Below are 17,129 nucleotides of genomic sequence, written 5' to 3' on the forward strand. Positions count from 1 at the left end.
TAATTGTCTCTTGTATGCATTTCATGAATAGATCAAACAAGATCAACCACTCATATCTCTGAAAGGAGAGCCGCACACATCTATTAACCTAATTTCTTCCAGCCTCCTGCAGCCCCTGTGGCGTAGCTCTGAATTTATCCAGACACGAAGGGGTAAATATTAACTTAAGAGACAGTTTCTGGAGATGAAATCATCTCTGCTCTGAGAGAGGATTGGCTGAACATTTCAAGAAGTAATTGCTGCCCTTGCACAAAATACTCTCTAGGACCTGCCGAGCAATCAGCTTTCTAAAAGCACTGTATTTAAATTTCCTTAATAAGAATGGATAAAAAAAAAATTACAAAGTTAATTTCTCCTTTTCATATTTCTTTTACCAAAGTAAATTTTCTCTATCAGAAGTCAATTATTTTTCTTTGTCCTCAAAACTTTAGGCCCTGACTGGTTAGCTCAGTTGGTTGGAGCATCATCCCGATACATCAAAGTTGTGGGTTAGATCCCCAGTCAGGGCACATTTAAGAATCAATCAATGAATGCGTGACACTCAAAGGTTTATCACCAAAATGTAGTTTATTTTTAGTGTAAAGACTTTATTCTTCTCTTGCACAGTCTGTTTGGGTAAGTTTGAAACTATCTTGAAGTACAAAAAAATTATATGATAGAGATAAAAATCATCTGCCCTTCCCTTTTTCCTGTGTATAAAGTGTTTATAAGAATTAAAATAGTGCTAAGAATGGTGCCTAATACATAAGTGCCCAGTGAATGTCAGCTTTTAGTGTAAGCGCTCACGCAATACCATCATGACTTTATTGCTCTCTTCTCTCTATTTCTTTGCTCCACATTTAATCTCTGATTGGTTGGTCTGTGGTGACCACCCTATTGTAACAACAAAAGTCCCAGGGCAAATTCCCATTGGCTCAGTTTATATCCTTCCTTAGGGTGCAAGATTCTATATCTGAGATACATAAAAAGACACATTGATCAACTTACTACCATTTTCTTTCTTTCTTTCTTTCTTTCTTTCTTTCTTTCTTTCTTTCTTTCTTTCTTTCTTTTTAATTCAGTGTGGGAAGGGCAGGCAGAGACAGATTCCCACATGCACCTGGACCAGGAGCTACCTGGCAAGCCCACTAGAGGGTGATGTTCTGCCCATTTGCTGTCGTTGCTTCATTGCTCAGTGACTGAGCTCTTCTTATCACCTGAAGCAGAGGCCATGGAGCCATCCTCAGCACCGGGGTCCAACTCACTCCAATTGAGCCATGGCTGCAGGAGGGGAAGAGAGAGAAAGAGAGAGAGAAGCAAGAGGGGGCCAGATGGAGAAACAGATGGGCACTTCTCCTGTGTGTCCTGACTGGAAATTGAACCTGGGACATCCACATGCCAGGCCAACACTCTACCACTGAGCCAACCAGCCAGGGCCAACTAGCATTTTCTGACTCACTGACATTTTTAAAAATTCAGGCTGTATGTGCATTCACTGTATGTTCATTCAGTCCATCAACAAGTATCCTTTAAGTCCCTCCTTGCTCCAGACCCTGAGTTAGAAGCCAGGACATAGAAATCAGTCACCATGTACATAAAATCTCTGCTAAACTGAATCATAATCTAATGAGTGGAACAAACACACAAATACATAGGTTGCTGCGGTATAATGTTATTAAGCAAATGGAGATTATGTATTTAAATCAAATTAAGGAGTCGTGAATGAAATGACATGATGGCTAGGACTTTCTCCAATCTAGTATGGAATAAATGGGCAGGGTATAAATGAAACACGACTGGCCAGGAGCTAGTAATTAATAAAGCTAGATAATGGGAATATGTAGATTCATTCTACTACTGTACTTTCGTATGCGTTAATATTTTTTTAGAATAAAAAAAAGAAAAAATCAATTGCGGGAGTAAAGAACCTTCACTTTCAAGCAGTTAACATCCAGAAATCTGTTCACAATGACTTCCATATATCTTTTTCTATATATTTTGGCTAAAAGACTATATTAGCTCTTAGGGTAAATCTCTGCTCCTTAACAGCACCTACAAGGCTTTGCATCATCTAGCTCCTGTTTTCTTGGAGTACTCTCCCTTCCACGATTCCTTCTCACTCCCCACCTGCTCATTTTAGATTTGCAATCTCAGTTTAAGAGTTACCTCCTCTGGGAAGCCTTCTGAGATTTCTTTACCCCTCTTTTCTCTGATAGACCCACCTTTTTTTCTTCTTCCTGGTTTGCATGATATGTACTTTTGTATATTTGTTGGACCCAGATGTGCCTTTCCAATTTGCGTAAGAATTCCAAGCAAGGAATTTGTTGTTTTCTCTATAGTATCCTTAGTTCTTGGTACCTAGTAGCCACTTATTAATGCTTATGGATTGAATGGATCTCTGTTAAACCTGTCTATACACTCTGGACTCATTTATAGTCCTTTGAAATAGGGACAGAGGAGGGAAAAGTGAAGGACATCTGTTCTGCCCCAGTCTGGTATATCAAATCTTGGAGTTGGGATACATTTGTATTTGGTGTTTCAAATGGGAGCCTATTAGAGGAGCCAGTGAGACTCAGAGCAGTAAGTTAGAGCTCTCAGGATCTGGGGCAATGTTAACACAGCAGCTTCAGCTCCTGATTGAGTTTTTCCACCCACCACTTGCTTCCACCCTCCTTGGCCTACTCATGGGTGCTTACTTAGACATGTTGGGAAGGGAGAAAGATAAGATTTAGGAAGTTATTGCACTCTGGAAACTCATAAACCTTTGCAACCTCTCTCTCTGTGAGTCGACTGTGGGCTTTTGCCTGCCTCCCACTATCTAAGGTATGTGATATATGGTCAATGACATCACCAAAGATCTGCTAGCTAAATAGGCATTACCTCTATTTATGTATTCTTGGGACTTTAGGGCTAGTCTCTGAAGGAAGGAGAGGTCTTGGACCTATAACGTGACTAGTGTAGAACAGTTAATAGAAACACTAGTAGGAAAACACCTTTGGATTCAGACAGCTCCATGCTTCAGCTCTGCTTCTACCACATACTAGCTGTGTGTGTTTGGGCAGGTCACATAACCTCTCTGTGCGTTAGTTTTATGAATTGTGAAATTGGAATAATAATCCTCACCATGTAGGATTTTCGAGGGTCAAACTAAGTGGTGATATACTCACACATTTCCTGACCCAGAAATGCTCAAAAGTGGCATTGTTACAATCATAGCTAAAATAATAATAATAATAATAATAATAATAATGCTATGGTGGAGATGGGTGCAAAGTTCTATATTACCAGGAAATACTGGGATGCCTTTAAAGGTGACATGATATTTGAGTTATATTTTAAATGCCTGTCACAACAATAATAAAACAATAGCAGCTACCATGTGTATTACGTGCTAAGTTCTATGCTCACTGCTTCTTGTATATGTTTGGCTTATTCAAATCTCACTACAGTCCTGAAAGGTGTATCCTGTTGTTGTGCGCAATTTACAAGCAGAGAAAGTGAATCTCAGAAAGGTTAAGTGACTTCCCTAAGGCTACACAGCTAATGAGTGAAGCCGGGATTTGCACTCAGTTCTGTTTGAGTCTGAAACTTATTCTCTTACCTACTGACTACCCAGCCTTTGGGGGAGGAAAACAAACCAAAACAAAAAAACAAGGGAGGAGTCATTGTAACATGTCTCCAAAGGAAAAACTTGGACATTTCTTTATCTTTGCATATTTATTATTTTTGGTTTGATCTTTGACCTGCAGCCAACTGATAGTTTCAAGAAGGAAGGACTCTTTCTGTTTTTATCCACCACTGTTCCCAGGCTGGTGCCAGCTTATAATTGGTGCTCGATAAATCTGCGTTGAATGAATGAAGAATTTGATGGGCTCAACATCCTCTCCCTCTTGTTACACATTGCAGCATGGGTAGATGACTGTATTTGTTTAAGCAAATCACTCTACTCTCGTTCCTGCCTTAAAAAGGAAGGTACCAGTGAAGCTGGGCAGTTTGTCATTGGCCACACGGGCTATTTCTCTACAAGCAGTGAAAATTTTCCAGTCCAACTGATGAGGTCATCTTAGACAACACTGACTGCCTTCTCTCCCCCCCCTTCACCTCACCTCTCCTGGTGGCCAGAGAGTCTGAATTCTCTTTAAAGACCTGAGATTCATTCCTGGTGACACTTATGTGCCAGGTGAGTGGGTCATATCAAGACAGACGAGCCCAGACAGGCACTTGGTGTTTCAGACGAGGTGTTTTTCTTGAGGTTGGTATTACAAATAAAAAGCTGACCTGTGGTGTCAAGCAATTGCATGTGGGAGCGGGAGGAGGAGAGAGAAAATGCGGTGCTGGGGGCAGCTCTCTGCCTCGTGCATGCGAACAGTGCCAACAAGCTGTCAGATGAAATTAAGGTTCAAAACATACAGCCTTCAATTTGATTTCACTAAGGTGCCGACTGCTGCTTGCAAGCAGCACATCGATCCTGTTCTGACAGGTCTTGATATATACTAAGCAGGAGTCTCCCCTCTGTGCTGGATTAGTAAAGGTTCATCTTCATTTGCAACCTAAATAGATCCGTTTCTGAGCTTGCAGCGTTGCTTTTAAATTCCTGACCTGCTCTGTTCTGCTTGTGTGTTCTCTCCCCAGCTCTCCCCTCCACTTCCTCTTCCTCTTCTCTTTCCTCCTTTTCCAACACTTAAAACAACAACAACAAAACTTCTTCCTTTTCAGTTTCTCGCTTTTAGACTTAAAAGGAAAAAGTATGTGGTCCTTGCTCTGTGCTGGGCACTGTGCTGTACGCTTTTCACAAATTGCCGTGTTTAATTGTCACAACACCCTTGTAACGTAGGTAGAATTGCGCCTGTGTACAGGTGAGAAACAGATGAAGAGCCCACCTGCAGTTGTACAGCTACTAAGTGGCAGAGTTGAGGATTCAAGCCTCGATCTCTCTGATTCTGAAAGTCCGTGCTGTTTTCATGACATCAGTGGTCCTGAACTCTGGCGGGACTTTGAAGTCACCTGGGGACCTCTGAAAGTGTTAGTGCTCAGGCAAGACCCCCCAGGACTTAATTAGTCTGGGGAGAGGCCATGCCCCGATCGTCTGCTCCCCCTTTGTTCCCACTTTTCTGAGCATGTGAGCAGATCTGTATGTGGAGGTAGGTGGCAATAAAACCCTTAGGGTTGATGGCTTCCTCTCCTGTTTTTCTAATGGGGAAAGACTTGCCTTCCTAGAAGTCTGGGGGGCAGAAATTACAGCCTGTCTTTGTCTTTATGATGCAGGTGGGCAAGTGGGAGAACCAGACCCTGAGCCTGAGGCATGCCGTGTGGCCGAGGTACAAGTCCTTTTCTGACTGCGAGCCGGACGACAACCATCTGAGCATTGTCACCCTAGAGGAGGCCCCCTTTGTCATCGTGGAAGACATAGACCCGCTGACCGAGACGTGTGTGAGGAACACTGTACCCTGTCGGAAGTTCGTCAAAATCAAGTGAGTCGGGGGCGCTGTCAGCTGAATGTGTCCAGCCTTTTAAAATAACATTGATAATAACAAAATCTATAAAATAATCAAATGTAATAGAAAATATACCTTATTGTAATAGGTATAATATAATAATAGATTTTTTTTTTAAAGACTTAAACTAGAACTGCTCCAAGTGATTGGCATTATTCAATTTTGACAACAGCAGTACAAGGTAAGTGATTTTGACATTTTAAATATGATAAGAACTGAATTGTGGAAAGATGGAAGCTGTTCAGCTAGTAAGTGGAAGAGGCAGGACTCAAACATGGGTCCAAATTCTTAGGCATTCTGCTGAATCAACCTTCTCTTTTGATCTTGCCCAAACACGTATTTTCTTTGTTTTCCTGGCTGCTCCCCACCCCACCCCTGCACCGTCCACTTCCTCCCATCACTTTTATATTCCCTAAATCCAGACTTCTTAAAATTTTCCAAAACTTCTCTCCATTTGGGAGTCAACACACACCTTACAGGTGACTTTCTGATGAGATCAAGGTGGAGCTGACCTCTTGGTGACCTCCCGCTCCCCGGCAGCAAGAGAGCGTGGCTCATATCTGTGCCACTTCCGCTTTTGTTACAAATGAAGAAAAAAACCGGACTTTTATTTTTAACAGAGCCTCTGGTGAAGGCTTTTCCCTCGTGTATAAAGCTTTAGGAGGAGCATAAAGCTCCATGGCCAAGTCCAAGACCCTGACCATAGTCTTTGCTAATGCAAACACAACAAAAGTATCACCTTTGTAGGGGATTCACCAAAGGAAAAGGCCTACCGCTGGAAGGAAGTCAACTTCTTTTTCTGAGTAGCTTATCATCACCTCCTGTTGCCTGGCTAATTCTAGCTTGTCCTTTAAGTCTTAACCTCGCCCTCCCCAAGCTCAGTGAGTTCTCCCTACTTCTGCAGTACTGTGGATATGTCTCTATGTCTTAGTCAATTCAGGCTGCTATAATAAATTATCATGGACTGTGTGGCTTTAAAAACACATTTATTTCGCACGGTTCAAGAAGCTGGAAATCCAAGATGGAGATGCTGGCAGATTCAGTGTCTGATGAGGGCCCTCTGCTTACCGTCTTTCCTCCCATGGCAGAGAGAGAGGAAGCAGGCTCTCCTGTCTCTTCTCATAAGGGCACCAGTTCCATTTATGAGGGCTTCACCCTCATGACCAAATTACCTCCAAGATTCCCACCTCACATTGGGATTGGGTTTCAACACATGAATTTGAGGGGACACAAACACTCAGTCCATACCACTCTATTTCTGTGTCACCATTTGTGGCTTATAGTTTGTCCATATTTCCTCCTGGATTATTAGCTGCCTAAATCTAGGCAATAGATTTAGGCAGCTTATTAACCTTGGTACCCAAGTGACAAGCACAGAACATGACATACCAGTATTGATGATACTTGAATAGATGAGTAAGAGGATACTTTTCCTCCCACATTCCAAATTCCAACCTAAGTTATTACACAAGATGCAAATCTCCAGAGCTCAGCTCTTGGGATAAAGATAATTTTTTAAAAATATGATTGCTAAATATATTTCAAAGGCACATTTTGGTTTGGAGAAAATTTTGTTATCAATAAGCAGCCACTTTGGAGTTGAAATTCTGAGTAGATTATTCAACAAATAATGATCAGCCTTTTTGAAGCTGTCAGCCTCTTGGGAGTTAAAATTTTGAATAGATTGGTCAATGAGTAAATACACATTAATCACACTTTAGGAGTTAGGCAAAGTGCTGGGCACAGGGGATATATCACTAACAGGGAAGACAAATGACAAGGACCTTGTCATCGTGAAGCATACACAGGGAACAAATAACTCAACCAAAAAAGGGCCCGTGCAGCTTCTTGTTCTGTTCAACCATGGGGAAGGGTGTAAAAAAGGTGTTGTGATGAGAGGGTACCTTGAGGTATATGGGGCTCCTTTAGCTCACATAGGTAAGTATCAAGGTGGCATAGAAAGGATGAGAAGGAGCCAAACATGGGAGGAACTGGGGAAAGTGCCTTCTAGGAAGAGAAAACAGGAGGTGCAAAGGCCCTGAGGCAGGAAAGAGATGGGCAAGTTTGGGAAATAATGGAAACCTAGTGCAACATTACAAAGTGATGAGCCAGGGAAACAATGAGAAAGTTGCCAAAGGAAGTTTTGATTTGGGTAGGTGTTCTCTGAGCAGAACTTGGTCAGAGGAAGAAAGCAGGGTGGCTGGCACAAAGCAGAGTGGGGCACCTCTCATATGATAACAATGCCTTTTCTATTTCAATCTGGCCACTAGGAGGGCCTCTTATGTTTCATAGTCAATAATAGGGTTTAATGTTTTTAAAATCAGAAGCCTTGAAGCTGAAAATAATAATCACCAAGTCCTGAGTCACATTTGTACGGAGAAAATAAACCCCCAAATAAATTACTCTCTCTGAAAGAATTGACTTTTTCACTGAAGAATATGAACAAATTAAAAGGTTCAAATTCACAATTTTGGCTCCTGTGGGAGGTGGTGGTGGCTTGTAGCTTTCCTTTTCCCACCTGGGGACACAAGTTTACCTTGGTGGCATTAGTTTTTGTTTTACCTGAAAGCAAAGAAAATTACTAGAATCCACTAATCTCAACATTAACACAGATTGGACCAACTGAATTTCTAAAGGTGATATCCCTGAGGCAGGTTAGTTGGTTCCAAAAAGGATTCCCGATAGGGGACAGGGTTGTATTTGTTTTCTCAGTGACGTTTGTGCAGAGAAAGCCCTTGGTCACCCACTCACTTCTGCTACATGGCCTGGTCTTGAGGGCATACATAAGTCTTCTCAGTTACAGGGAATAGGACGTGAGCTGTGAAACCAGGATGATCTTCTAGCTTGCTAGTTGAATGTTAAAGCATGAAGAGAAAATTGTTAAGGAAAATTTACCTGGCCTCACTATGCAGAGAGAAATGGCCGTACGACCAATTGGTCCCCCAAACCGTCAAATCATTGGGGAGAAGAGAGGAGCTATTTTTAAGTGATTATGTGAGGGGTGCTTTAGATACTTTATTTTATCTTCTCAACTATCCTGCAAGGTAGGTTTCAGCCTTCTCGGTTTGCAGACGTGCCGACTGAGGCTGCGAGTAAAGAGACTGTCTGCGTTCTTGTGGCTGTTGGCAGCGGACTCCGGGTCTAGGAGCAGCTCTGTCTGGCTGGCGCGGCTGTGCTTGTATCCACTGGCCACACTGGGAAACCATAGAGCCAAAGGATAGGATTTCTTGGATCCTCTTCCCTCTATTTGTTTTTATGAGTCACCCTTTATTTTGGGCGATGGGAGAGAGCTGGAGAGAGCGAGTGCACAGGCACCATTTCTCAGATGTCCATGTTGTTAAGTCACACCCGCTCCACAGACACACACATAAGGGCTGTGCTAGGAACCAGCCACACTTCCTTCCCCATTACAAGCTTGTGATGTTTTCATAACGCCAGTGATACCTTCAGCTATTGCCATTTGCTGCATGTGTCTTTGTCCTGTGTCTCCAGGGCCTAGGTCTTTGTCTTGAACAGAGTAGGTACTCAGTGGGTGCTTGTTGGGTGAAAAAGGCATCAATGACTGGTATCTAGAAATAACTTAGTATTAGGGGACATGGGGCATAATTAACTCATAAACTGGTTGAGGTGCCCCGGGAGGCCAAAGAATCATATAGGTCACTACATGCCTGTGACCCTGAGTCTTAAACCTGGAGCATTTGTCAGTCTTGTCCAAAGTCTTCCAGGAACCTTGACCAGGGGACAGAAGAGACTGTGATGAAAGGGGCAACGGAGCAGAAAGTGAGGGAGACACAGTGGGAAGAGGCAGAGCAGGGGCATCGGTGCATGACCTGTAGCAGCATTGATTTTGACCCATTTCTCAGGGTCACAAACACCAAGACGGAAATCATATTTGGACATGCCATTAATTTAATGTACTGATAGCAGTTGTAATTCCAGCCTGACCCCTTCTGCTCTGGGCAGTTGGTAGGGTAGGGAAGGTACTTATTTCCTGTCACACTATGGAGTTGAGTCTACCAGTCATCATATGTAAATACATACAGATGTGGCCCCCCACGCTGAGAGTGGCAGGGTCAGAGGAGGTTATCCAGCCTCTAGGCTAGAAATAAAGTCTCCCAGCTGGCAGAAGCAGGTGGTCCTGGCTGGCAGAAGCAGGTTGATTGAGCTGAGATTGGGGTTAGGATAAGAAAGAGGTCATGGTGAAGACAGCAATTCAGAATAAGTGATCTGCGATCCTCAGATAAGGAAAACATTGAAATAAAGATTTCATTTTGCAATCCACTTTCATTACTCAGTTATATTATCAAATTTATTTATATGCATGGGTATAAATGCAGATATACCCAATGGTACTTGGCTTGTGTGTATATCCAATTATATATGTAGCATGGGGGGGGACTAAACATATGAAAAGGGGAAAAACATTTTTCACCATTCAAAAATAGTTATGGTTCATATTTTATTGTTTGTTCCATTCAGATATTGCCTACGCTCATCTGTGTTCACATAGCTATGATCATTCTATAATGTATCACTATGTAACCTACTTTTTCACATGATGTGAAAACATAGGTTTTTTTTTTTTATGTTGGATTTCTGTAAACATCATTTTAGTGCTAAAGTAATAGTTCAATGTGTAGATGTGTCCGCAATGGAATATTCAGACAGAGCACATATCTCATGACATACATGACTCAAAGGCAAAGCATTGAACTAATGGAACCCCAAGTGCAAGGTAGAATAAAATGAATTGCCCAGAGAGGTCTCAGTCTTCCTACATGACCTGTCTAGGTCCTTTTGGCTATCACTTGTCAAAGTCCCTGCTTCCTTCTCTTTGAAAGGCATTTCCAATTTTTGCGGGTGTCCTTTGAGTATGAGTATGACTTGGTCAGGTAAATAAAGCAAGGTGGTGCAAAGCTTGAAGTGATGAATGTAACCTTGGTAGATTATGATAGCTTTTAAGACAGCTTTTAAAACACACTATTTTAATGAGGATTTTTTTTTTTCTGATCAAGTGCATTGCTATCTCATAGGTCACCTTTTTACAATTCCTGCCATGGAAGTAGGGAGGGAAAATGTTATGAATGAGCGAGCCCTCGTTTGACAGATGACTCAATCATGAGATATTCAATCTATGGACTCAGACAGGGAGTAAACCTCAGGCTTCCTGATTCTCTGCTGGGGTGTCTTTTCTCAGTAAGGAGAGAGCCTTTCCTAAGCCTTTACCTGGTGACCAATGGGCAGCCTCCCTTACTTTGTCCCCCTGGTTGCAAACCTCTGTCTGCATGATAGGATAGAGCAAAACTCTCCTTCCTGCCAATTTCACGCCCCCTCCCATTTTCCGGTAAATTTTTATAATTCAGTTTAGATCAGATGACTAAACCCTGGTCCAAAAAGGTTATATGTGTCCTAAACTTTTAAAACTAAGAGGCAGTAACTCTCACTGTATAATGGGGAAACAAATACTGCCTAATTAAGAGTAATGTCATGGAAATTAATCCAATAATTAGTACAAAGCATTTAGCACAGTGCCTAGCCGATAGTAATTACTCAATAAATGTTAGCCGTGGTCATGATCACGCTCATAATTAAGAACACTCTCCCCTTTTGCTGTCACAAACTCACTGCATGCCCTTGGAAAAGCCACTCTTCGTTTGGAGCCACAATTTCCCCTGTGAAAAATAGCAGAAGAGCATAGCTAATGATTGTGAACAAATTTTCCTGTGCTAATAGTCTGTGGTTTGGGATTTTTCTCTACAGTAATTCAACCAATGAGGGGAAAAATGTTAAGAAGTGCTGCAAGGGGTTCTGCATTGATATCCTAAAGAAGCTCTCCAGAACTGTGAAGTTCACCTACGACCTTTACCTGGTGACCAATGGGAAGCACGGCAAAAAAGTTAACAACGTGTGGAATGGGATGATTGGCGAAGTAAGTTACTTTGCATCCCACGGGCTCTCATTCAGACTCGGGGCCTGAGGCCCTGAGGGATGGAGGGGAGGGTAATAAAGGTGCTGTGCTTCTCGCCTTCCATCCAGGTGGTCTATCAGCGGGCAGTCATGGCAGTCGGCTCCCTCACCATCAACGAGGAACGCTCTGAGGTGGTGGACTTCTCTGTGCCCTTTGTGGAGACGGGAATCAGCGTCATGGTTTCAAGAAGCAATGGCACCGTGTCGCCTTCTGCTTTTCTAGGTATCTGAACTTTATCGTCTCTGTGACTTTCCTACAATGGATGATGGGTATTTTATCTTGTTTGCTCGAAAGATTGGAACCGGATAGGAGCTGGTTCAGTTCCATTTAACCATGTCAATATATTTCAAAGCATGTCACATTTGAATTATCCCAATTCACTCTTTTCCTCAGTTAGCATCTCTCATTTATCTTGAACTTGGAGAAATCTGCTGAAAACGGAATCGCATATTCAGATAGTGATCTTGATTGTGTAGAATGTAGACTAGTAGACATATTTCTTAAAGCCTTGGAGACATTTAACAAATAAGCCTGTCTGTCCCCAGTTAATTTAAATCAACCCCTAATCCGTCATTGGCCAACCACATCCCCATCCTCCATCCCTCACTGGAATGACAGTCACTTATTTACTGGATTTAAGAGTGAAAATAATGGTGACCACAGAGTGATTTATACCAGGACTCTAATAAATAACATCAAAATATCTGAAGAACATACACTGATTTAAAATAAACAGAGTCATATTTTCAATGTGACTGGCCTTTAAGCTGAATGGCTTCTGAAGGAAGAAGTTCTTTTTATGCTCCTTTTAACTAGTTCATAAATTTATATTCTCACATAAGATTGTTTCAAAGCAAAGTAGATTTATATTTTCTATCATCTGGTTTTCTCTAGCACTGTAAGTATATGTGCATTAGGTAGCCTGCCTAGAGTGGTTGAAACTCCACACAACATGCCAAGCACTATTTATTGTTTCTTTAAAGGAAAATGTTGTGTGGACTGTTTAGTTAGCATAAATATTTTTTGATCGTGGCTATCTTGACGACCATGAATTCAAACGAACTTCTCCTTGACATTCCCTTATTAGTGGGTTTGTCCCAAATTTGGGAAGGTGGAGATGAACATTGACGCCTAAAAGAAAACTGTACGAGGAGGGGAAACAGTTAGACTAAGGCCAACTGAATTGGTTACATATTTTAAAGGACAAAAAACCCCTTTGTCTCTTAGAGAATGCAAACTGCGGACTGGAGCAGTTTGCAGACACCATCTCCAAACCCGTGTCTCATTCCTCCACTGGCTTCAGTTACTTGAAACGTCAGGATCCAGTGAAACTTGTTATGCTTCACTCTCTTGAGCAAAATGTTGACTAACAGGATTTGGGGTATGGCCTTACTCACAGAGACGTGGATTGACCATTTTCATTTCTGGTAACCCATTTAAGCTGTTAAAATCCTTTCCACTGACTGGATTAGGGTTTGGCACTGGTGGCTTCAAACGGTCATAAGCTTCGTTGGCATGATGCAGACCTTAACAAAATACACACCTCACTGCGTTCCTTTTGTGCCTTTGTCTGAGATGGCTAGCAACGCCCATGTCTTAGGAAGGGAGCCTCACTACCTCATGAAATATACGCCCCACCGATCCAGAAATGCAACACGTGCAGGGTCTTGACCATTACTGACTAGACCCCCACTCAGTAGTCATTCCTAGTCATTTCTCCTCCCCCCCCATTTTCTATCAGACCCTTTAACGGGGATCTTTGTTCCTGGAGGTTCAGAAAGGGTTAGAGGAACTTACTTCATGGAAAGAGACCTGTTTCTTTTTACTTATTGTCCCCATATCTCCTTAGGAGCTAGAGAGAACTTTTTATTCCAGTTCAATCAGAGAAAAAAAAATATCAATCAGCTTCTTTCATAAAAATGGACCACTGATATAGAGTCTGCCCTCAGCACACTTTCCCTAGATTTTTATCTTACCAGCATTAGTAGAATATTTCCATAAAAAGTCAAGTATTTTTGCTAAATGTAGCCAAACTTCCTTTTTCCTTTACTCTTCTGTTTTTTAAAAAATAAAATAAAATAAATGGTAGCTTGAAGAAACTATTTTCAAAGCTGTTTTTACATAGTAGGCTTAATATTTTTCCTAGTCACTAAATGATATCCCTGTTTGATTGACTGTATACCCCTTTATTTATGGTCATTATCTGCAGGTTTTCAAAGTCATAATGAACCGTGCTAAGCTACATTTTTTCCATTCACTGGTTCAGTCATCCGGAAGAGCCAAAACATTCAAAATCTGATTGCATGGCTCTTCATTATTTCCTATTCTCTCTCCTCCGCAAACCCCATTAACTCACATCAGAAACCCTTGCAGGTAATGCCTCTGAGCTTTTGTGTAAAAATGTAACCAGCGATTTTCAAGGACAGAGATGACGTCTCTCGCAATATTTCCATTCAGTTAATTCTAAAGACTTTCTAAGCAGGTTGGATTTTTTTTTTTTTTTTTTTGATCTGAAGAAACGCTGACCTGGAGTCTCACAGATTGAAGTTCCTTCATGGACAAATGTTGAATCTGTTTTAAGCCAGCAGAGGATGTAATTCAAAGCTATCTGAATATATTTCTGGGTCACTCCTTAGACATTGTAGATAGCGCTTCACCATTGTTCTAATGCTTTTCTTTGTTGTGGGCTGTGTGCGTGTGTGCATACATGCGTGTGTGCGTGCATGCGTGTGTGGGTGGTGTCTGTCAATAGCAATCCTTCAGGGCACTTAAACTTACTAAAACCAGAACACTGCAGCAGAATCCTTTTATCTCTGTGCCGTGCTCACAAGTCAAGGGACAGATGTTGTCCCTTCCAAGTTAAAATCATTGGCATCAGTGACACGGCCAGGTTCCACCTGATTTTCCAACCAGTTGGTGACCAGGATGAATCAACGGCCAAATGAAGCCTGCTGCAGGTTTACAGATTCTGACATGTGAATAGAAGAATTCAGTACGGATTTCTCATAATTTTGTATAATGTTATCATAACCTGCAGAGAAAAGGAAGTTATCAGAGTAGTAAGTGTGCATGTTTTAAAAACCAGGATGCCCTTTTCAGGACCCTGAACAACACCCACCACTGCCAAGTCTAGCTTTAAGTATAGATTCAAACAGGTATTTCATTTAATCTGTTACGTATATACAGTGTGCAGCGCATACTACCAAATGTTCCCTGTGTACGTGTTCTCCACAATGATCCTTCCCGGGTAAGATACATTATGCCACTAGAACACCCAACTTGGAGAATTAATTTAACATCTCTATTCTTGAATATTAAGTAATTTTCGATCTCTTAATTACTCATTTCTTTCTCCTCCTTTTTAGATATACTTCATTACCTAATTGCTATGATTTCAGGGACATGGTATTGTTTGCTACTCAAGCCAACTTTAAGATAAATTCCATTTGTCTCATTGATTTCTTCAAGCTCATCTTGTGTTATTTAGTCAAGTCATTTGTGTGGTTACCTGTTGCTTTTTAACATATTTGCACTATCAAGACTGCATTGCAAGGCATTCCTTTCAGTTTTGAAGTTATCCAATGTGGTTAAAGCTTCAGACATATTAGTTTCTTGAAACACACTGAGCTCCTTAAACGAGAATCTGGGATGACCGCTAGCTATACTAGGTAGTCACAGACTCTAATAAGAAGGTGGTTGCCTGACCTGTGGTGGTGCAGTGGATCAAGCATTGACCTAGAACACTGAGGTTGCCGGTTTAAACCCTGGGCTTACCTGGTCAAGGCACATATGGGAGTTGATGCTTCCTGCTCCTCCCCTGCCTTCTCTCTCTCTCTCCCTCTCTCTCTCCCTCTGTCTCTCTTCTCTAAAATGAATAAATAAATAAAAATAATTAATTTTAAAAAGTAAGAAGATAGTCTACTCCCGGCCTAGTTCTTTAGGATTATTACTAGCTCCATCAGAAAAAAACAATTTAAAAATAATAAAATGTCTCCTGTTCAAGAGGTATTATTGGGCTTCTCACATTTTATCAGAAAATGTTTGCTTATGATGAAAAGGATGACAAGTTCATTGGTGTCGAAGGACAGTCACTTTTCAATGATGCATTCAGTTGGGCCAAAAGTACGCTTACAGTTTTGAGTACACTAAACACAGAGTTTATTCTTGTAGTATTATTTATTAATTATTGTATTTTCCATATGAACAACTCTGTATATTCATTTTAAAAAATTTTAGTCCCTGTTGATTTTCCAGCAAACCTATGTCACACACAGAGGAAATGGGTCCATTCAGCCTGTTTCCATGTCCTCAATCAAATTATAAGAAATGCTAATTTATCTCATATAGTTTTATCTCTTACCTTTTTAGAGTATTCTAAGATTTAGATCCTTGTGACTTGGCCTGCCCTCCTGTGACCTCCACATGGGAAGGAACTGAGGGGAAGTATTTTTAGGGGAAATAATTATCTACCCACTTACTAGTTCATTTCTGCTGCTCTTTAAGTGATGCTCTTTCATTGACTTATGATGGAAATGTCCTCAAAAGACTTTTCAATTGCATCTAAGCCCATTGCCAACTCAACAAAATTCTAAATTTGTATCTGTCTCTTCTTTCCGGAGCAGAAGGTGAGATGGAGCGTGTGTTAGCAGTAGTGGTGGACGCGACCTTCCAACATTCCCGTCAACCCCACGAATTACGATTCTTTTCTAACAGGTTATAACTCTCCCTTTACTGCTGTAATGCCCTGCACACCACCCTTCCAACATGTAAAAATAAAAATGAAAATGACAATAAAAGCCATGCTGACGGGCAGGAGCCTGATGGTTGACTGTTAGAGTCTAGCCTTGCTTCCCCAGCTTCGGTTCCCTGGATGATTACACAGGATCCCATGGCCTCTTTATTTGTATTCTAGCTTCCTCCCCTGGTATCATCATTCTATTTTGTTTTTATTATCCTTGACCTGATTTGTAAAATGTCACATGCTCTTCTCTATTTTTATCCTATTCTGTGCTGTCTTATAAAATACCTCAAATAGTTTGTAGAATAAAGAACGGTTTAAACATATGAATAAGCAATGACTAGCTCCTTTTGAACAATCAGATTCACATTAGAGAAAGTTTCCCAGTGAGCCCACAAAGGGACCGCTGGGCTTCCGGCTGGCGCTGGTTGTGAGGAAGAGCAAACTGACCATGTCTCCATCCCTCTGGCCTGTTTCTCTGCAGAACCATTCAGCGCCTCTGTCTGGGTGATGATGTTTGTGATGCTGCTCATCGTGTCTGCCATAGCTGTTTTTGTCTTTGAATACTTCAGTCCTGTTGGATACAACCGAAACTTAGCCAAAGGGAAAGGTGAGAATGCCTTCATGAACATAATTCAACGTTGATGCTATTTAATTTACTTTCATTTAACGTTTCAGGTTTAGAACACATTATCCTATATTTGCGTTGCTAAACCATTGTACAAATGGTTCTGGGTCATTGATGTTACCTATAATTCCATACAAGTATGGGTTATTTGGTTCAACTGAAAAAAAAAAAGATAAAACAAAATGAAACATTTCATCTTGTTATAATGTGGAGTTCATAGTTGTTAGGTGAAGGCTACTGATATTTAATTTGTTGAGAAAGCAGATTTAAAGATGTTTTTCTGGCAATTAATTTTAAAAATCTGTGTCAAAAGAAATCTTA

General features: G+C 41.2%; 1 protein-coding gene across 1 annotated transcript in view; it reads left to right on the forward strand.

The window, feature by feature from the left end:
* The window catches only part of GRIN2A (glutamate ionotropic receptor NMDA type subunit 2A), a 409,746-nt gene that overhangs the window by 322,411 nt on the left and 70,206 nt on the right, over nucleotides 1-17,129 (forward strand). The window contains exons 6-9 of the mRNA XM_066274896.1: nucleotides 5,245-5,450; nucleotides 11,235-11,403; nucleotides 11,511-11,664; nucleotides 16,665-16,790. Coding sequence (XP_066130993.1) covers nucleotides 5,245-5,450; nucleotides 11,235-11,403; nucleotides 11,511-11,664; nucleotides 16,665-16,790 — 655 coding nt within the window. The remainder of the gene's footprint in view (nucleotides 1-5,244; nucleotides 5,451-11,234; nucleotides 11,404-11,510; nucleotides 11,665-16,664; nucleotides 16,791-17,129) is intronic.

Source organism: Saccopteryx bilineata, chromosome 4, assembly GCF_036850765.1.
Source record: "Saccopteryx bilineata isolate mSacBil1 chromosome 4, mSacBil1_pri_phased_curated, whole genome shotgun sequence".
NCBI lineage: Eukaryota > Metazoa > Chordata > Mammalia > Chiroptera > Emballonuridae > Saccopteryx > Saccopteryx bilineata.